The following is a 21,323-nucleotide window of genomic DNA, read 5'->3' on the forward strand; positions in this document are numbered from 1 at the left end:
TGCAAGGCTAAGTCAATTCAATTACCTAATTTAACCATCCATAAGAATAACAAATTTATTAAACTAGTAAAGATATTGCACTACCTAAAACACCTTTTCATGGGAGATAAATCAAATACTCGTAATTATCACATAAAAAAAGCTGAATGTGGAAGAATAAGAAGTTGTTACCTTCAACCTCCTTCAACGCCTTCGTTGTGCTTCAAACCTAACATTGACGTCTTTGCAGCTTGGTAATTACTATCTCCCATCCCTCCTACATGTTGGGGCGATTTTGGAATCGGGTTTGAAGCTAAAGATGATTGTTTGAAGAAGAAAATGAAAGAAAGAAGAAGAAGAAGAGGATGAAGAAGAAGCTACCACGTCAGAAAATTTAACAGGTTTAAGTGTCACGTCAGCAAAAACTAATGGGAGGTAACAATAGGGACCAAAGTGAAAACAAACTGAAAGTTTGATGATTGTATTATAAGTTTCTAAAGTTGGGTGACCAAAATACAAGTTCTCTAAAAGTTCAGAGACTATTTATATACTTTACCCTAAACAAAATAATCATTCAAAAGAAAAAGAAAAAGGGAAATGAAGGGATAGAATAACACGTGGCCCATGAGTTTGAAAAATAGAAAATAAATAGTAAATAATAAATTTGGCGCCATCTGTTTATCCACTCTCCCCTTCCAAGAAAAAAACAGAAAACGCACCGCATCACGACAACAAAATCCTTGTCACCAGCCACTCAGGCTCTCGCTTCCTCTCAGCTCAACTCCGGTCCTGGCTCTTGCTTCTCTGCCACGCCAGATCAACCTTTGCTTCATCCCTCTTATCATTTAACAATTATTATATATTTGTCTAAATCCACTGCTTTTTCTGCTCTCTGTCCGTCGATGAAAACGCCAAATGGCTACAGCCTTGCATTTAACATAGATAAACATCTCTTTAGGAGATAATACAAACGCTTTTGCTCTGAGTTTGTAGGTTTTTTATTGGATCAAATTCAAAATTCAAATTCCTTCTCTCCCAATTCACAGATCGATCCTTGTTTTTGTTTTTATGCTTTATGCTGTCAAGATCTTAACACAGAAATGCAGCAGCGAGTAGAAGCTTCCTCCAGACCCCGAAGCTCCGCTTATCTTAACGCGCTCTCACTAGAAATCGAGAAAAAGCTTCAACGGGTTCGTTTTCTCGTATCCTTTTCGCTTTCCTGTTTGTTTCTCGCGAAAATGTGTGGAACAACAAAACGATTTTAGTTTTTTTTTAATTTCTTGCTTTCCTTTCAAAGAATTTTTTCTTCTATTTTTTCCTGAAAGTGGAAATGATTACGTGTACATTTTTTTCTATTGTTGAATTTGACAGATGTCTGCAAAGCTATTGTTAATACTGCTAATGCTTGTATTCAATTAATAAAAGCGGTTTTCCTGTTTTTTTTCCCTTACTGTTTAGAGCTTTTTGATCGATTTATATTCAAATTTGTTGCAGGCATTATCGTCTTCATCTCAGAGACGCAACTTGTTAAAAGAACTATTTGCAGATATAGCTTTGGAAATCGATGATCGAGCCAAAGGTAAGCTTACATACGTCATCTCTTCCTTTTTAAAATTTACATCAAATTAAGTTTAGACTATAATTAAGTTTAGACAATCTAGTGTTCAAATTCTTGCACCTTTCAATTGGTCCAGATGACGAATACGATTGACTCACACTTGAAGATTTTCATATTGTTTTGTATTGAAATTGTAAACAGATATAATTCTAAGCAGAGAAGATCAAATATCTTCCGCGGCTAACGGCGTTAATGGTCGGTTATACTTTTATGATGTTCTTGCTGATTATTATGTTCAAGTACCCCCTCGTGGAAAGCCTATCCTTGATTTGATTGTTCAACTGTGGAGCCAGTCATTTGCATCTCACATTTTTGCCCTCTTATTCCATAATTGGGTAAGCATAAGCAAACTCATCATAACTCATAAGTTCAAATTTCTTTCGCCGTTCCAATTTGAAGTTTAGATCATATGAATCATTTCTGAACTGATCAACTTTCCTGATCTCCAAATTGATGAATCATTTAATGGAACTCAACTACTCAAGTTTCCTGAAAGATTGCTTTTATGATGGTAGTTTTTGTGAAGGGCATTTGCTTGGCTGTTGATGCTGTTTAATTTTTGTGTTGTTAAGTGAACAAATAGTTGGTATTGATAGCTCCGCTATGTAGTAATTTTGAGTGTTCCGAACCGGTTAAAGTAAAAAAGTAACAAACAGATCTGACAAGTTGGAAACACTTTTTTTTGGCCAAGAAAAATTTACTCCTATAAATTGATCATACTTTTATTTTTGGTTTTATTCCCTATTTAAGCGCACTTTCCATTTACAGTCTCTTATAAATAGTGATACATAATTGCAGAAATCAAGGTTCGCTGGATAAAACTGGACACTAAAAGAGTGGTTAAGACCTTTTGTTATATTTTTCATATGTGACGGTGCTCAGTAGTAGAAACTATTGCTTCTCTTATACTAATTCAGATATCTTCGCATTAGAGACTGAACAGATGTTGTTTTCACCAGTGAGGGATCTTGATTTTTTTTTGGTGAAGTCCTTTATATTGAATTGTAAATGCTTTGCATTTTCATTTTCTGCAGTTATCGGAAGTTCAACTGGATGATGCAGATATCCAACTTCGTTATGCCTCTGCACTTGTTCAGGGTGCAACAAATGTTTTCTGGTAGGAATTTAAATTTATAATGCTTGAGGGGGAATTTTCTTTTGTTCGGTTACCAAACTAGTTTCCAACTATTTTTTCTTGAAATATCCTAGTCCAACTCATATCTTAACACGAGTGGGATATAACTTTTCAAAGATCCTCAAAATACACGAGAAAACTTGGAAAAACTGAGCATGCTTACCTTTAGCTTTTGAAGTTGCGATTGTTATATAGGGTCATGCTTGACGAAAATAGTGGCATAACTCTCTGCTTGATTATGTCCTATAGGTTCGTTTAATTTTATGGTTTTATGCAGGATTGACATCCAATCAAATACGAGGTTTTTCCAGTCTCTCTTTCGGGTAAACTTAAAAGACACGTATCATCATTTGAAATGAATTTGTGCTTTTATCATTCTTTTTGAAGTATCTAATTGTTGAACTTTCATTCTTCTATGGACTCAGTACCTTCTCAATGAAGTTGCATTGGAGCCTACACGGTTAAATAAAATTCCAATACAGGTCAGCTATTTTTGCTTTATAGTTTAGACCCTTCATATTGTCGTTGTTTACCTTCAAAAATATGTTGTACTTTTCAGGCCCGGAGGGATCTGTACCTTTTAATGTCAAGGGTCATATTCTTTTACAACTCAGGTTGGATTCGTCTTTTTTCCCTTTGAAACCTTGATTTTGAACGATAATGTACATACAAATGGATATTCCTTTTATAATGTTTTACTCTATGCAGTTGAAAAACTCGAAAGCTTCTTAAAGCTATGTCCCACATTTCCAAATGCTTCACTGGTTGGTGGACCAGCAGATATACTTATTATTGAACTAGCAGATCAGGTGATCTTACATGATATTTTCATATTGGATACTACAAATTGCAATGTCTTGTTTTATAGTTGACATTAATGATAATTTTCTTGCGCCAGCTTCAAAAATTAAAAGTGGAGCCTGTCCTATTGCATTATCTTGGTCAGATTGAAGTTCTTCGAGGTATTACTATCAACCCCTTCAAGAGTTAGAGGTGTACGTGCCATGGCCCGAATGTGCACTTTAGCGGAGCTAAAGTCTTGGCACGTGACACATGCAGCTGCTTGAAAATGAACCTGAAGGATTCACTATTCCTGCAGGTATGGAACTGAGGATTGCAACGAGTACGAGGTTGAAAACATGTTTATATAGCTTGACATCACCTGGTGGCCCCATGTATCCTACAAGGGCTGTGCGTCATGCAGCTCGGGATGCCCTAGATTTGCTTTTTCCCGTGAGTACATGATTTTTTAACTGCAAATACCAATCTAATTGGACTTGATTTGATTTTAAAGTTCATATAGAATTATTGTTTTGTTAAATGAAAGGTAATCCTAGCTGATTGGATGAACTATGTTTCCTGTGGGTCATTATGGATGGTTGAATTGCGCAGGTCGGACGATACCCTCGACAACTTATAAGTTTGTTCTTTAGACTATTATATCCCTGGTATTGGCCTTCTTCATGTTGGTACTTCATAACGTATTACATCAAGGTTTTGTTTTGTTGCCTGTTGAGGTTTGTCTTTTCTAGTTGGGGGAAGCTTAGACAGCCGAAAGGGCCTAACCATCGCCCAGATGCCAAAGACTGCTAATACTAATAAATTATGCATTAGCTTTTCAAATATGATTGATTTCATGGGTTATGAATTAAGATCATGTTCATTAGTTTAAGTAATCATCATTCATGTATCGAATTCACTTATGCCTTATGTATTTGAAACACACATGAATGTCATTAAATTTATACTGAAAATTGGATTAAAAAAAATGTAACCATATTCCATATGGCATCCCTAATGTATGTGAACATTGATTTAGTTTTTTTTCTTTCGAAAATTCAAATAACGGCGTTATTCAATGATTTTAATAATTTTCATTAGTTTTTTAGCAGACTCTTTTTAGTGAATTTCTTTCGGAACAGCCCTCTGATTTACAAAAGTGATAATTTTCCTTTAAAAAATGATCTCTTATTGTTTTTTTAAAATAAAATTTCTTCACTAACTTATTATTATTATTTAAAATTTACCATTATAATAATATATATTAAAAAGGCCGTCAATCAAATATTTTTAGGTATATATTATCAAATTCAATTTTTAAAAATATTTAAAATGATATTATCAAAATTTTAAAAATTTATCATTGAAATATTCTAAAATTTAATTACTTAAAAATATTTAAAATGGTTGTTATAGAGGTTCAAAAAATTTATCATCAATATTATTAAGAAACAATTTTAACGATAATACTTTGCTTTTCGGCATTTCAAAAGTAGTTCAACAAATCAAAATTTACTAGGCATTATAGAAAAATAACCTCCAAACCTTATCAAGATGATCTTTAACCTCTATGATCAAAATCATTAGTTAAAACACAACGCATTAAATTAAAAATCTTTTTTAACCTAAAATAAAACATCGAGTCAAAATGTCTCAAAAAATAATGACAATAATTCATCTATTAAATGTTACAAGCTTTTCTGTCATAAAATAAAACGTTTGTCAAAATATTTCAAAAAATAGAATATAGGACAATAAATATTTTGATAAACGTTGGGGACTGATTTTAGTATTACGCTAATTTAATTAATATAAAAATTTATTTTTTCAGTTCTAAAATACATCTACAAAAATAATATAAACTCAACAAAAATCACTTTCATTATTTAATATTATTAAATATGTTTATATTTCAAAAACGTATAATACACCAACTCAATTCGAATAAAAAGGATAGACAAACCTAAAACTTTTTCTAACCGAATCTGATCCAAATGGACAACACTATTCAATTCAGCAAACTTAAGCTCCTACAAGTTAAAATTATTGGCAATAGCAGTTCTAGCCTAGTGATTAGCATCCACCACTTTATCCAGATTTAGAGCCTAGTTCCTCCCCGACTATTATTATTATTATTATTATTATTATTATTATTATATATATATATAATTATTGGCAAACAAGGATATAATGGTTGCTTCAGGGGGGGGGGGCGGTGCTTCCCAGATGTTGAACACCAACTCATATCCAAAAGCAATAAATTTAACTCCAAAATAAACAAAAAGGAATGAGCGGCATTTACAAAATGGCAACAAAGAAAATCCATATGCAAGCAAATTGTGATTAGCATTCAATAACATTAATTATGTAAGTCGATTAAGAGCACCGCACAACAATAGGTCAAAACTAGGCAAATCAGTAAAAGATTGGTAACCGGCAACTCACCAGCCTGATGCACATAACCTGATGCTCATAAGGCGATGGCAAGTTGGCAATCATGAGACAAACCAACACCACCGGAAATAGGTGCATTCTCTCACCCTAGTGTGCAATTAAAACCACTTGCTCCAAACAATAGAACATAGGAAGCTCACCGAGTGAAATGAAACATTATGCAAGTTCAAACATTTTTCAATCTTAGCTCTTGACCGTGTATGCTCATGCCTTAACTACTCCCTAATGGTTTTAATACCATTCAAACTATGACTTCCTCAGATCACAGTTTTGAAACAACCTGATAGCCTGAGCTTTTCTTCAAAACTACATTTAGGGGGTTGTGGCATTGCACCAAAGAACCAAAACTTTTGGTAGTAAAGAGGTTTAAGGGTGTGAAGGCTACAAATTCCAGCTGACCCCAAAAAGCAGCAGTCATATGCCGAGATGACAAGACTTTGGTCTCTCCTTTTTTCTCCATCAAGCCAACTGGATTAACAGAAGCAGAGAGATTCTACAACAATTGACTAAAATAAGCCACATCAGCAGCCACGACAGAAAATGGGGAAAGTATATTCCTTTCACAGATAATATAATAGCATGACATAATTTAACACCATAAACTCCTAAACAGGAAAAGCAATTGCAGCAATTGAAGCACAAAGGATAAAAACAGCTAAAACAGGATCCATTAGAGAAAGAACATAAAGAAATCTACCTCACTTGCAATCTCACTGGTTTTGCAATGCAGGAACAACCAAAAGGCAATGCAGTTCAGGGCAACAGCAAGATTAGTCCTCCAACAGCGCAGCCAAAGTTTCCTAGGTTGCCTTTTGTGCCCAACTTGTGGGACGAGGCAGTCTCAATGAAACCAAAAGATTTGAGACTACAAAGTGCTTTCCACTAACCATATTCTTTGGAACTACTAGTAGTAAAAGCCCAAACTCCATAAATCAAGAAACTAATAGTTCTCTTCACGATCAGTTCCTCTAAAGAGTATGAATTTGGTAGAGATACACAATATTGTCAGGTGTCAAGCACATAAAGTCCACAGTAGAAAAGACTTAAAACCGACCAATAGAACATGAGAAATGGTTCAATTTGTCTGCATTGCTTCCGAATGATACTTCTCTAGATCAGCATCGAGATCTTCTGCAGAAACCTTTTCTCCAGGGCCCTTTGCCCGTCCACGGCCTCTGCCAAAACCACGGCCTCCAACACCACCACGTTGCCGGCCAGATCCCCTGCGTTGGCCACTGTACAATAATCATAACAAGATTTGATTTATAAGTCAAGCCTATGAGAAACCAGAAGTTGACAAATAAGAGAAACAAATGACATGAAATATATTCCCACACAGATCCATTAACATAACTACATACATATCGGTGCTATACCAATTTGTTATGAAGGAAAGGTAACAAGCACATGAAAATATGAAATGTAGCATGTCCTGTTAAGTAAAAACATAGAATACACAGCACAATCACCCAAGATGCTTGTCTGAACATGCATCATAGCAGATTAGATAATTTTTTGAATGACCATTGCAGCCAAACATTCAGTTATTTTCTCTGGCTATCACACTTAAATTTCAAATAAATTGATAATTAAGGAGAAAGTACAACCAATAATTAATGTTAAGATTAGCATCTCATGGAGATTTCATGCTACTCTAGAAATGTTCAGCACACAACCTAACTGAAAAATATAGACAAAACTTTTATGTACTCTGCAAGTGTAAAATGTCAAAAACATAAGGGAAACAAATAACAGAATCTAAACTTTTGAAGAAAAAAGGAGTTGAGCAAAATATATGGTTAGGCATACCCTCTTGGGGCTCCTTTTGCATTTCCAAAGGTGTCATTAGAAGCTGGGGGTGCAGCAGGAGTAGAAATATTTGTTCCAACAATCTCAATTTTCATTGGCTTCCCATCGAGCTGAACATTGTTGTATCTTTTGACTGCAGCCAAAGCATCTGTTCGGCGAGAGAAGACAACTTCTGCTGTTCCCTAAGAAAAAGAGCATTTTTGTTCTAAACTACTGCATGTTACAAAGAATTTCATCGGAAGGAGCAGTTTATGCCAAGATCGATCAGATACCTTCGATCTTCCACTCCTGTCGTAATGGATTGTAAACCGTTTCAGGTCACCAACCTCAGAAAATAATTCCTGTATGCAGACACAAAATCAGTAAAAAAACAAAAGAAAAACCTAACAACAACACAATATCCGTCTTTATCAAATAGTTTATGCATGCTCTGATATTCATTGCTAAACTTTATAAATACAATGGATATTTCAACAAATTTCAAACAGCTAAGCCAGAAGAATCACCAGGAACATGAGCATATCTTTAAAAAAATCGAAATCAATACCACCGTTAAATTAATAACAGATCGAGACAGAAAAGCAAATCTTATATTAAGAATAAAATTAGAAAATAGTAGAAAATTTTTTGAAAATAAAATTACCTTAACGTCGTCGTTGGAAACACCGTAATCTAAATTTGAGATGTAGAGTTTCGTCCCGGTTTCAATAGCGGGGGCCCGACCTGCTTGTCGCTGGAAAGCAGCTCCCTTATCCGAATACATATCGTGCTGCCAAGGCGTCTCTGGTGCCTGAATCCAAAAGAAGACTCGCTTAATTGATAAAAAAAGGTACAATCAAAAACCAAAAAGTTACAATCAGATCTATGTTCTTAGCTATTTACCTTAGCTGTGGTATAAGGTGCCGAGCGGTTTGCTCTGCGGTTAGGAAGTCGGCGGGCAGGTCCTGGCCCGGATCCACGGCCTCGACCGCGGGAGTTTCCGGATCCGGACTTACGGTTGCTCTTGATGAGATCGTCTAGCGACATCTCTAAAGCACTAGACATTTTTAAAATCTTTGATTAGAACAAAGAAGGAAAACCCCTAGAAAAAGAAAGATAAATGGAGGAGAGGAATAAAGGGAGAATAGATCGAAGGAGGGAGATAAGGGAATGTATCAGGAAAGGCGGATTAATATACGGTTAATATATGACGTTATCAGATATATTAAAAGATATTTAATAAAATCGGTTTAGTGTTATCGGAAATGTTGTCTAATAATAATGTAGTAGGTCTAAGTCATGAAGAAATATTAAAAAATTATGCAACCGGCAAACTTAACTTGTCGGTTCGTGTCGATCCAAATTAAAAATGTGTCGATCCAAAACGATATAATAGGTAAAACTATGACAAAACCAGTATTGAAATGATAAAACCGGTAAAGCGCTACCGGATACATTTAAAGTGTCGGTACTTTAATATAAGGATCGACACTTCGTGAATTTAAAAGAGAAGCAGTTTTAAGTCCTATAAAGTGTCGATACTTTTAAAAAATGTATCGATCCAAAACGATATACCAGGTAAAAATATGATAAAACCGGTAAGAAAATGATAAAACCGGTAAAACGTTAGCGGATATATTGAAAGTGTCGATACTTTATATAAGGATCGATACTTTGTGAATTTAAAAGAGAAGCAGTTTTAGCGCCTATAATGTGTCAATACTTTAAAAAAATATATCGATCCACAACGATATAACAGGTAAAAATATGATAAAACAGGTATCAAAATGATAAAACCGGTAAAATAATACCGGATATATTGAAAGTGTCGATACTTTCGTAAGTATGTGTAATAAATTATCGACACTTTCAAAGAAATAGGTAATTATCCTTTTGAAAGTATCGACACCTGACATAAAAGTATCGACACTTTTGTATTTGTATCGATTAAATATAAATAACATATCCGATGAAAATATAAGCTAAATATCCTCTGAAAATAGATAGAACGGACGAGTTTTTGAAATCGAAGCGTAATTGTTGCTGCATTTCAGAAGGCGTTTCTAAAGCGAAGTTTGTTTGTTTGTTGCTGCAGTCGAATCGAAAAGTATGTTGTCGAAACCCTAATTTTTTATTATTACAGTAATCGCGATAGGGTTTTTATGTGTTGTTTGAGGTTTTGGAGTAAAGAAGCATTTGGGACCGATTGCATGTAGAAAGTGATATTCAAGGAAAAATATAAATGTCGATACTTTTATTAAATATTATAGGTAGAAAATGATATTATAGGTTGTATAAATGTGCCGACACATTTTGGTGTGACCATTCAAATTCTTTTGAAGAAAACCGTTTTACCACAAGAGTAGTTATCTATATTTGTATATTGAATAAAGTGTATGTAACAAAATAATTTGATTTGCGTAAAATGATATATGAAGGAAAAATGGAGTCAATAGGTTGGAAAATTGTTGGTGGAGCAGATGACTTTGAAATTGAGGCCGAGACTCGAAAGCAACCAAAGGGTGGATATATGTACTTCTAGTAAGTATCAATGTCTTTTTGTTATTATTGTTGAAATGGTAATTGGATTAAAGTATCGATAAATTTTAAATTGATTACAAATTTAAATGTTGACAGTATGGCCGAATGCAAAAGGATGAAGGAAGATGGCACACAGAGCGGTTCGGTATGTAAAATGAAATTGACATTGAGTAGTATTTAGTGTTAATGTATTGATTAAGAAACGTTTATGTTTAATATTAGGTGACAAAAGATGTGAGGTCCAAATGGAATTCAATGAGTGATGCTGAAAAGGAACCTTACATCACACAGTCAATGAATGATAGTAAAGAATACAAAGAACGGAGGAAAGCACATGAAAATAAGGTATTCATTAAACTTGTAAATACATTGATACAAAATATATAAGAACTATAACATTATATATTGTTAAAAAATGTAGGAAGTGTCGACAAGATGCAGCATTAAGAGGGTGAATTTATTAATTAAACACCTTAAGGAGAAGGGTCAGTTGAATGTGCTGGGAGAAATAGGTTTTGGATCGTTGGTAGGAGTAATGGATCGACCTATTTGGAGGGAATTGTGTCGATCCTTGATGGCGCAATTTGATGTCAGACAATGTATTGCTAAGTATGGTGATTTTTCATTTCCTCTCGGGATCCCATGTGCTGCAGTCGTATTGAAGGTAGAAAATGAAAGCAAAAGTGTTGTAGAAGTCTGTAAGAGTAAGGACTGGAAAGCACTTGCCTCCAAATATGGTTTGAAGCATAAGGTGACATATGCTGAAATTGAAGAGGAAATAAAAAGTGGATCTTACGTTGGGGATGAGCTGAAGGCCAGAGTTCTATTATACCTTGTCGGTATCTTTCTTTGTCCAACGGGTAATACGTCAACAAACAAGGAACATATGAAGCTCATTTGTGATGAAGGCTTGAAGGGTGAATTCAATTGGGCTGAATATATCCATTCGAGATTGATTGAATCAATAATCACCTTTAAAAAGGGCAGCCAGATATACCTCAAAGGGTGCATAGCTATCTTAGAGGTAAATGAGTTGAATAACTTTTTTGTGTTTTTATATAAAAATATAAATTTTATTATAAATGCAGGTTGCACTGTTCGATTTTTGGTCGGGCTGTGAGGCAGTGCCGGCTTATGAAAGAACCGGAGTGGCACGCATCCGTGTATGGGGGAAGGAAGAGGTGGTTAGAGTGATGGTGAAGTTGAAGTTGGATAGAGCGAAGAAGCAAGAAAGGGTAATAAATGTAATTAAATAATATTAAGAATATAATCAATGTCTTAATATTGTAATTTTATTTTGAAGGTTATTGGCAAGGATGTAGAGAAGGCAGTGGAGGCAGAGGAGAAGAAAGGAGGGATGGTTGTATTGGGGGATGACGGTGAATGGGACGACGGTGAGGGAAAACATAGTAACTTCGACATTTTGATGTCTGAATTGGCTGATATAAAAAAAATCCAATTTGATATCATGCAAAGACAATCAAGAGTCGAAGAGAAACTTGATAGAGTCGAAGAGAAACTTGAGAGAGTCGAAGATACACTTGAGAGGCATAAGGGGGTAGTGGAAGGAAAAATAGATGGAGTGGTGAAAGAAGTAGAGGTGTTGAGGGGTGAAGTGGTGAAAGAAGTTGGGGTGTTAAGGGGTGATATTAAGATGGTGACGGGTGAAAAATTTGAGGGAGTGGTGAAGGAGGTTGTGGAATTGAGGAGTGAACTTACGGGGGTGAAGGGGGTGGTTGATAAATACTTGGATGAAGGAGATCAATTGAAGGGTGAAATAAAAGAGATGAAGAGCTATGTAGGAAAAAAATACGATGAACTGAAAAAATATGAAGAAGAAAAGAGGGAGGAGGAAGAAGAAGAGATGGAAGAAATGAGGAGGAAGGAAGTCGATGTCATTTATACACCGGAGAGTGTTATAGCAGCAGATTTGGATTCGGAATGTCCTGCACCCCAGAAGAAGAAGCAGAAGGTAAGTTGAATAAAAGAAAACTTAATTTGATTTTTATTATGTTGTTGCGACAAAAATTTGTATGTAAAATTATAGGTTGAAAAAGCGGATATTCCAAGCGAAATTGATGACATCGAAACTGCAATTTGTGATTATTTATGGAATAGTGAGTTAGAATCGGAGTAAGTGAAATATATTGCTTTGTGAGTTATATTTAAATATTTCATGACAACATATTAATCCTAATGATTCATACAGATATTCTGTAATCTCAATGGGAAATCAATTCGCTAGTGTATACGACGTTGCAACGTTGAAGCCTACGGAATGGGTTGGCGGTGTGGTAAGTAGAAAGTAGAAAATGTTAAAACTTATTGAATATGTTCTGATTGTGTAATTAATTTTGTTAGGTTATTAATTTGCTCGCCTGGACAGTATGCTACGATTCTCAGAAGTCACTCCGGAGGATTGGCTACCTTCCATACCACTTAGCGGTGAGTTAAATTAATAAATGGAGATAAGTAGTGTTATAGACGGTAAATTAATAATGTTTGTTGCGTAATTGCAGCAGCAGGCGTTGGATGCCAACAACAAAGAAAGTGTTGTGAGTATTGCTACCTTCTGGGGTCCAATACTGAATAACTATGTGAAATTCACCGACTGTGAGAAGGTAAGACACCATACCAATTGCAAATGATGTTTTCGGATATAGAATGTTGAATTTTGTCAAATTGGGTGTGAAATTTGTTGCAGATCATGATCACAATAAACTACCATAATTCACATTGGTATCTGTTGGTGTTGGATATGGTAGATCGTGTTGCAACAATATATGATAGTATGTTTACAACTGAAGCAGCTAAACAGAGAGTGAAGGATGCTAAGAGATTGGTATGTATGTATGTATGAAAGGACATTATGTAAATTATAATGCATAATTTTTTTGGATCATAACTTCTTCTATTTTAATGCAGATTAAAATATTAGATTCTTATAATAAGAAACGCATTTGGGTTGAATCCTGTGGATCTCTAGGAAAGTATCCCTTGAAAAATTTCAAATTTGTGGAGCATAAGAAGAATAAGCAATTGAATGGGTATGAGATGTTATCACAAATAGAAAGCTTAATTTATGCAGTATTCATCATAATTGACATGTGTGGTTTTCAAATTTTGTAACAGACATGATTGCGGCATGTATGTGATGATGTGGATGGAATCGATCGGTTCTACAGGGGCAACTGGTGATTTTGTAAGTTGAAAGAAAAATTCGTTTGTGGTAAAATTGTTAAAAGTCGTAGATTGAATGCTGTAGTTTATAATACTTAACGTTCTGACAATTTGAATATAAGTTGTTAGAGAGTGGGATCGATCGCGAATATTAAACGATCTCGTAAGCCACAATCAAAATGAACGAAGACAGGAGATAACAAAAGCTGTCATGATACATAAGAATAACAAAAGGATGCAATGATGTAAATGTAGGGTTAATTTTGTATAAGATTTATAATTTTGTATACAATTTATAATTTTGTATGTGAATATAATTATGAATGAGATGAGAAAAGTTAGCAGTATGTTGTTGTACATGTTTCTTATACACATTAAGGGTCATGTTGATACTTTAAAGTAAAAGGCAAATTTACAATATGGCCAACAGGGTGCAACCATAAAGTGTCGATTCATATATAAAAAGTGTCGATCCCAAAAACATCGAAAACCAAAAGTATAATGTAATATGTAATTTTTCAATCTAACCGGTACAAGTATACCGGTTTTATGAGAGAATATGTCTAAATAATGTGTCGACACTTTTTTAGTTTGTGTCGATATTTTTGGTCTAGAATGAAGGGAAAACAGGGTGCAACCATAAAGTGTCGATCCATATATAAAAAGTGTCAATCCCAAAAACATCGAAAACCAAAAGTATAATGTAATATGTAATTTTTCAATCTAACCGGTACAAGTATACCGGTTTTATGAGAGAATATGTTTAAATAATGTGTCGACACTTTTTTAGTTTGTGTCGATATTTTTGGTCTAGAATGAATGGAAAACAGGGTGCAACCATAAAGTGTCGATCCATATATAGAAAGTGTCGATCCCAAAAACATCAAAAACCAAAAGTACAATGTAATATGTAATTTTTCAATCTAACCGGTACAAGTATACCGGTTTTATGAGAGAATTGGTATATAATATGTATCGACACTGTTTAATGTTTTGTCGATACTAATTTAAATATCAAGTGTTTTTTCCATCGTTCACTATATATAGTACTCTAAATCGAAAAACCCTAAACATAAAGACAAGCAGGCAGAAGATAACTCTTCCTCTTTCTTCTAGCGTTATCATAAGTGACGATCAGAGATTCAGGTAAATTTATCGATATTTTATGGGTTTGATTGATTTCTATATTGGAGTTTTTTTCCTGAATGTGTTTGTGTTCCATTGTAATAGTATCCAACCAAAATGGCTCCAAAACGTCAGCGTCAGAAGCGCAGTCTTTCTCAAAGCTCTTCTCAACCCAATTCTTCTCAACCACAACCTCCTTCTGTAACAAACGATTCTTCTGAGGAAATCAGGTCCTTCGAAACTCTGAACTTTAGATCCGATATGGAGAAACAAAGATGGCAGAAGAGTTTTAAAGTAAGGAAGATTCGTCCCGAACGTGTCATTGACCTGGCTTTCTTGTTTGATGATAAATATGCATTTAGTTTTAAATCCACATTTACATCTTGGGGTTGGCTTGAATTCCTTGATGTAGAACCAAGATATTATCCCAACCTAGTTAGAGTCTTCTACAACAATGCTTCCTTACAGCACGAGCCTAATAAGACTAATATAATAGGAATTAATACACATGTCATGGGGAAGGATATATATATATATCTCCAGAAACTATTACGGAGGGTTTAGGTGTAGCGAATAAAATGGATTCAGATGAAAATAGTGTAGATTGGTCTACAATTAAACGGGTTGCTAGAAATAGCCCAATTCACCTCGATGTAGAGTCGAGAGTGTTTCACAAAATGCTCACATGGTATATCCGGCCTAGTGGGGGAAAACTTTCAACGCTTCGAGACAGCGATTATTGGTGGATAGCAAAGTATAAATCCAAAACGGCTCCAAACATTGCAAAACTCATATTTAATACAATTGTATATATGGTCACAAAGGGAGCAACAATTTCAACTACACTACCATATGGATGTGTCATCACCCATCTGTTGAAGAAGAAGGAAGTTGATTTTTCGCATGACGCCCCTGTTCGATTAACCCGCAAGATTGACATGATATTTATTAAAAAAGCGGGATATGATTTTGTTGAAAAACTCGGTTGGAAGCGTGTCAAGGAGGTCAGATTAGATCAAGAGAGGGAGGAAATGGACCTCGTTGGCCATGAAGAAGAGCAACCAAGTGGAGACGCAATGATGGAAAAAGCTCCAGTTGCAGAGGATGTCACAATTAAGACCGTGATGGAATACATGGTCAATTTTCGGGAGCATATTGATTCCCTTATGAGTGGAATGTGATCTGATATTTCATCATTGCAACATGAAGTCTCCATGTTGCGTAACGAATTACTTCAACGACATCAAACGAGTTAGGTAATTCATTATTTATGTTTCTAAACATTTACACGTTCTGAACTGTATTTTATTTTCTTTTAACAGATGTGGACAACCAAGCGGTCAATGAAGATGAAGCTGAAGATGACGATGATGATGGCGATGAAGCTGACGATGAAGATGATGACGATGATGATGATGATCCAAACAAGTATATCGTGTCTGCAACGCCGCCTTCAAGAAAACTTTTAATTTTTGATCTCAATGGTGTCCTTGCCTACATCCCAAGACTGCCTGCAGGTTTTAATTCTATTCTTTTGTATCCATTATTTTAACATATAAGCGTAGAACTTTAATATCATTTTCTTCATGTTGTAGATGTTGTCCTCAGAAGAGGATTATTTGAATTTATGCAATTTTGTGTCGACAATTTTGTTGTTGCCCTTTGGTCTTCAAAGATGAGGTTAGAACATTTTTGGAACAATTGAATTACTGTAGTCAAAATCGTTAATATACATTTGAATGTTAACATTCAAACTTGATTACAATCTCAGGCATAACGTCGATCGTGTACTTGAGAAACTACCTGTATTTTCTGAGCATTTTCTATTCGTGTGGGTAAGATGAATGTCATTACAGTTTGCTGACTTTTCGTTGTCTATGATTCATACATATTTATGTTCGACTGTTTGTGAACAGGATCAAAAAAATGCAAAACATACGATTCTGTTACCTACTGTAAAAATCTCAATGATGTTTGGAACGCGTGTCCAGATTTTAACGAGCTAAATACACTTTTGGTCGATGATTCAGCGGAAAAAATGATTTATAATCCGGTAAGTTGCATTTATGCAATATGTTTTTCCAGTTGAACAGGTGTTCAGACATTGATTATTTTAACAACTTATGTGTTTATATAGAAATACAATTACATATGTCCACATACCTTTGACGCTGCTTCCCATTCGAACGACAATGCTCTAGGTATGACACAAATTTATTCATGCTTATGCGAATTTAGTTTATTGTTAGTAAAATTGCACCTCATTAGTTTGATAATTGAAATTATTTATGTATGTCCTCAGAAAAAGGCGGAAACATACGAGAGTATTTGGAAAATTTGTTGAAGGCCTCTAATGTTCCGGACTTCGTTAGAAATAACCCTTTTTCATCGGATTAATTTTGTTCGTCGATACATTAGTTGAACATTCTTATGTATTTATATTTTTGTGTGATTATATTGTGTGTATATTTTCATTAATTATTCCATATTCGCTTCTATGTGTACATATACATTTGAAGATTGTTGAAATATCAATACTAATGTATTTTACATCTGCTTGCAAATGTATCGAAACACATGACTATAGCATTGTTTTCGATGATATCCACAACAAAGTTTTCAACCTATATCGACACTTTCTAATATTGTGTCGGTACTTTATGTCCAGATTGGAAGAAAAATGTGTCGATACCATTTAAAAAAGTGTCGACATTTATACATCGGAACCCAGATTTATAATGTAATAGATAATTTTGTAATATAACCGGTATAAATATACTGGTTTTATGAGCGAATAGGTCTACAACCTATATCGACACTTTCTAATATTGTTTCGGTACTTTATGTCCAGATTGGAAGAAAAATGTGTCGATACCATTTAAAAAAGTGTCGACATTTACACATCGGAACCCAGATTTATGGTGTAATAGGTAGCGCTTATATAATGTAATAGGTATCGTTTATATAATGTAATAGGTAGTGCTTATATTGTAAAGTATCTATCCTTTTTATAAAAATGTCCATACTTTTTTCACTGTGGAAAACATTAATTTAAGGTTATCTTTTGAGTGAGTTTTAAGATACTAATTTAGTAATTATAGGCGTCTAATGATTTATTTTTTACGTTACGATATATATTATTATTAAATTAAAAATAATAAACATATATATTACATATTTATTATTATCTTTGGTTAATATTGTTAAATTTATATTCTAAATATTATTTTATAAAATATCAAAACAATCAAATATTTTTTTGTGTAAATGAAATTCTTAAATTAATATTGTAGGTGGAAAACATGAAACACTATTAAAAAATTGAAACATAAATTACATAACTTTAAAAAAAGTATCGATCCTTTTTATAAAAAGTATGGACACTTTCAATATAATAGGTAAAAATATGATGTAATAGGTAGCGCTTATATAATGTAATAGGTATCGTTTATATAATGTAATAGGTAGTGCTTATATTGTAAAGTATCTATCCTTTGTATAAAAGTGTCCATACTTTTTTCACTGTGGAAAACATTAATTTAAGGTTATCTTTTGAGTAAGTTTTAAGATATTAATTTAGTAATTATAGACGTCTAATGATTTATTTTTTACGTTACGGTATATATTATCATTAAATTAAAAACAATAAACATATATATTACATATTTATTATTATCTTTGGTTAATATTGTTAAATTTAAATTCTAAATATTATTTTATAAAATATCAAAACAATCAAATAATTTTTTGTGCAAATGAAATTATTAAATTAATATTGTAGGTGGAAAATATGAAATACTATTTAAAAAAATTGAAATATAAATTACATAACTTTAAAAAAAGTATCGATCATTTTTATAAAAAGTATGGACACTTTCAACATATTATAATGTAATAGGTAAATTTGCAATGCTATCGGTATAAATTTACCGGTTTACTTATAAAATAGGTAAATATAATCGCTACCTATTACATTATATAAGCGCTACCTAGTATGTTATTGTACTTTATAATATTTCCGGTTAAATAATATAACATAACCGATCTAAATTTTAACCGATCACTTATTTAATCGGTCACACCGTATATTAACCGTTTTTTAAACGCCGCACCGCAGAACCTGGAGATAAGGCTTCCGCCAAAGAGAAAACTAATATTTTATTATTTTTGAATAAAATAATGAAATATTCGTTTTAAAATAAAAAAGCGACGGGGCTTTAGTCCATAAATATATCAACCACTGGGGTTATAACTTATATTAGTCTTTGTATAATTAATAGGGTAAATTTTGTTTTAGTCACTATATATTTAGCATAAGTTTATGTTAGTCACCAAATTATCAAAAAATTCAACTGAATTTGTAGCATTTCATTAGCTCTATAACAGCTTGATGACACGACGTTTTGTTATTGATGTGTGAAGTCAAAAATATCTTCTTCTTTTTTTCTCTGGTTTGGCATTTAATTTTATTTTTTTTACCTTATCTTTCTTTCTAACAAAAAATTTAGTACTTTTTCAACTTATTTGTGTATAGGGTTAGAATCTAATTATATAGTGTAAAATTGATGATATATATTGGGTTATAATCTAATTATATAATATAAAATTAAAAAGTTTTACATTTTTTATTATCACTGGATGGGAGGAAATAAAAGGCTAAGAAGAAATCAAATGATGAGATTAATAGTAAAAAATGAGAAGTGTTCACTAAAAAAAATAAGGAGTTAATATCAACCTTTGATTTCCTTTCATCCAACGATCCTAAAAGAGTGGAAAACTAAAAAATTTACACTATGTGCAAGTGGATCATAACCATATATTTATATTTATGGTTAGAATCTACTTGCACCTAGTGTAAAACTCTTAAGTTTTACATAGATTTAGGATTGTTTGATGAGTGAAAACCTCGAAATTTTTAGGTTAAAATTAATAATTTTAATTTTTCTTTCGAGGGGTTAAATTGTGAGAATTTGAGATCTACTTTGTAAGATTCCAATCAATGCAAGGACCTGGAGCAGAATTTAGTCGTTAATTTTTGCATTAAAAATGATAAAATGAGTTTGAAAAATAATTTGGGTAGTTCACAAGTTTTGAACATGAGCCTCTTGAAAGTTCACTAAACCCGTGCCCATTTATACTAGGTTACTATTCAAAATATTTCTAGTAAAATAATTCTTTAATAGTTTTGATCATATATATTTTAAACCACCAAATCATTTTCCCAAATTATCTCCATGTTTGAACCAAAATCCCCATTCCGCCACCGTTCGACCAGCGATGTCGTGCACCACCAGCACCATCGTGACTGGTGTCGTCCCCCAATCAAAACCCCTTTATTTATTTGTCGAAAACCACTGTTGGTCGATGTCGAAAACCCTGATAAGCTTCGTCAGAACCCCATTTTTGTCACCCTTCGATTTTGACCACCACGATTGTTTGTGGGTCGTACCATCGTCAACAAACGGAGCATCATCCTTCACCGAGCAAAACTATACCATCCTGGCTCTGTTTGACCCCATGTTCGCCGTGGAGATCACATTGAATATTAGTTGGAAAAACAAAGGTCCTCCCTCGGGTTTTGTCGATTCTGCGCCAATCCTGAGCTCCGTTCACCTCACTGCCACCGCCATCGGGTTCTCTGCCCTGTTCTGACAAAAACCCAATCGATTTTTTCCCCTCCTGCCGTCGCTTCTTTTGACCATCGTTGAGGTAAGTGTAGGTTGCTTTATATTTAATTTTCCTCGACTTTTGGTTGTTTTGATGTTGTTGTAGATTGATTTTGGGTGTTTGGCTATCTTCTGAGCGTTCGACCGTCGTCCTTGTCCTCGTCGCCCGTTGCACGTGCTTCTACCCGTCTTCGTCGTGTGTGGCGTTTGTCCTTGCAGTGTTTTCTAGAAAACTGATTCAACTCAGAATGAGTTGATCGAGCCAATTGAGTCAACTTGTGAGTCAATCCGTCGAGTCAAGCCATTGACCGTTAACTATTGACCTGGATCGTTGACTAGACTGTTGATTTTGACCTTAATCGTTGACCCGTTGACTTTGACAAAAAAATCAAAATTTTAAAAAAAATCTTATTTTATGTTTTTTAACACCTTAAGTATGAATCAGAAGTTCGTTTTGCCAAATTCAAACCCGATAAGCTATTCTTTGATGTTTTATCTCCCAATTTGATACGAAGTTTCATGTTTAAGTTTTGTTTCTGACGTAAATTCTTTTGTTATGTATCCGACTTTATGGGATGTGGACTTAAAGTTCGAGGGTAATCGAATGGAGTTTAAATGGTTGATCGATGTGGCTAGTAAATCAAGGTAATACATTACTGCTATTTGCATGCTTTACAGAACATGTTGATATTGGTTATTACATGAATGAATTTTATTGGACAATTTTTTATAGTTAATTATTGCTGGACTCGAACTAAATTCAATAAAAATTTAGTAAATTGTATAACACTCGACTCGCATAAGAAATTAGAAGACCATTAAAACGGTAAATTTCAAGTTCATTGATTAATCAATAAATCAATTGACCTCAAGATCCGTAATAACTAAAATAACCCCTGATAATCAAGTTTTACTTCCGAAGTGGAAAAGCATACTTAGAGTTATGTTCCTAAGAAAACCCTTGAAGACTAAACTAACCAAGGTATCAGTCACGTCTGAATGATTTGAAATGGTTGAATTATATGATAAGACTGAATCAAAAGAGAATTACTATACT

At 33.8% G+C, this 21,323-nt stretch overlaps 2 protein-coding genes across 5 annotated transcripts; one reads left to right on the forward strand and one right to left on the reverse strand.

Annotated features, from left to right (window-relative positions):
* The first annotated feature begins 962 nt into the window (after nt 1-962).
* LOC120170463 lies at nt 963-4,357 on the forward strand. 4 transcript variants are annotated; one of them, XM_039178404.1, is made up of 11 exons: nt 963-1,169; nt 1,474-1,558; nt 1,739-1,932; nt 2,632-2,714; nt 3,010-3,055; nt 3,158-3,214; nt 3,292-3,346; nt 3,441-3,541; nt 3,631-3,694; nt 3,832-3,965; nt 4,125-4,357. In XM_039178404.1, exons 1-11 carry the CDS (start codon nt 1,080-1,082, stop codon nt 4,323-4,325), a joined length of 1,110 nt encoding a protein of 369 aa, XP_039034335.1. In that variant the 5' UTR covers nt 963-1,079; the 3' UTR covers nt 4,326-4,357. The 4 variants fall into 4 exon arrangements, with proteins under 4 accessions (XP_039034335.1, XP_039034334.1, XP_039034332.1 ...); XM_039178403.1 differs by having other exon boundaries at nt 965-1,169; nt 3,829-3,965; XM_039178401.1 differs by having other exon boundaries at nt 973-1,169; nt 3,829-3,971.
* Nucleotides 4,358-6,507: 2,150 nt separating this feature from the next.
* LOC120170466 (THO complex subunit 4A-like) lies at nt 6,508-8,902 on the reverse strand. Its single transcript, XM_039178409.1, has 5 exons — nt 8,658-8,902; nt 8,419-8,565; nt 8,048-8,116; nt 7,776-7,957; nt 6,508-7,201 (listed from the first exon to the last, which is right to left on the reverse strand). The coding sequence occupies exons 1-5, from the start codon at nt 8,817-8,819 to the stop codon at nt 7,042-7,044; spliced, it is 720 nt and encodes a 239-aa protein (XP_039034340.1). The 5' UTR covers nt 8,820-8,902; the 3' UTR covers nt 6,508-7,041.
* Nucleotides 8,903-21,323: the final 12,421 nt, after the last annotated feature.

This window comes from Hibiscus syriacus, unplaced genomic scaffold (genome assembly GCF_006381635.1).
Source record: "Hibiscus syriacus cultivar Baekdansim isolate YM2019G1 unplaced genomic scaffold, ASM638163v2 tig00111779_pilon, whole genome shotgun sequence".
Lineage (NCBI taxonomy): Eukaryota > Viridiplantae > Streptophyta > Magnoliopsida > Malvales > Malvaceae > Hibiscus > Hibiscus syriacus.

Coding starts and splice junctions, on each gene's coding strand:
- LOC120170463 (XM_039178401.1), top strand. CDS start 1,080: ATGCAGCAGCGAGTAGAAGCTTCCTCCAGACCCCGAAGCTCCGCTTAT. Junction 1,170..1,473: donor TCGAGAAAAAGCTTCAACGG/GTTCGTTTTCTC, acceptor AATTTGTTGCAG/GCATTATCGTCTTCATCTCA. Junction 3,215..3,291: donor TAAATAAAATTCCAATACAG/GTCAGCTATTTT, acceptor TGTACTTTTCAG/GCCCGGAGGGATCTGTACCT.
- LOC120170466 (XM_039178409.1), bottom strand. CDS start 8,819: ATGTCTAGTGCTTTAGAGATGTCGCTAGACGATCTCATCAAGAGCAAC. Junction 8,566..8,657: donor CACCTTATACCACAGCTAAG/GTAAATAGCTAA, acceptor TTTTGGATTCAG/GCACCAGAGACGCCTTGGCA. Junction 7,958..8,047: donor ACAGGAGTGGAAGATCGAAG/GTATCTGATCGA, acceptor TCTTTTTCTTAG/GGAACAGCAGAAGTTGTCTT.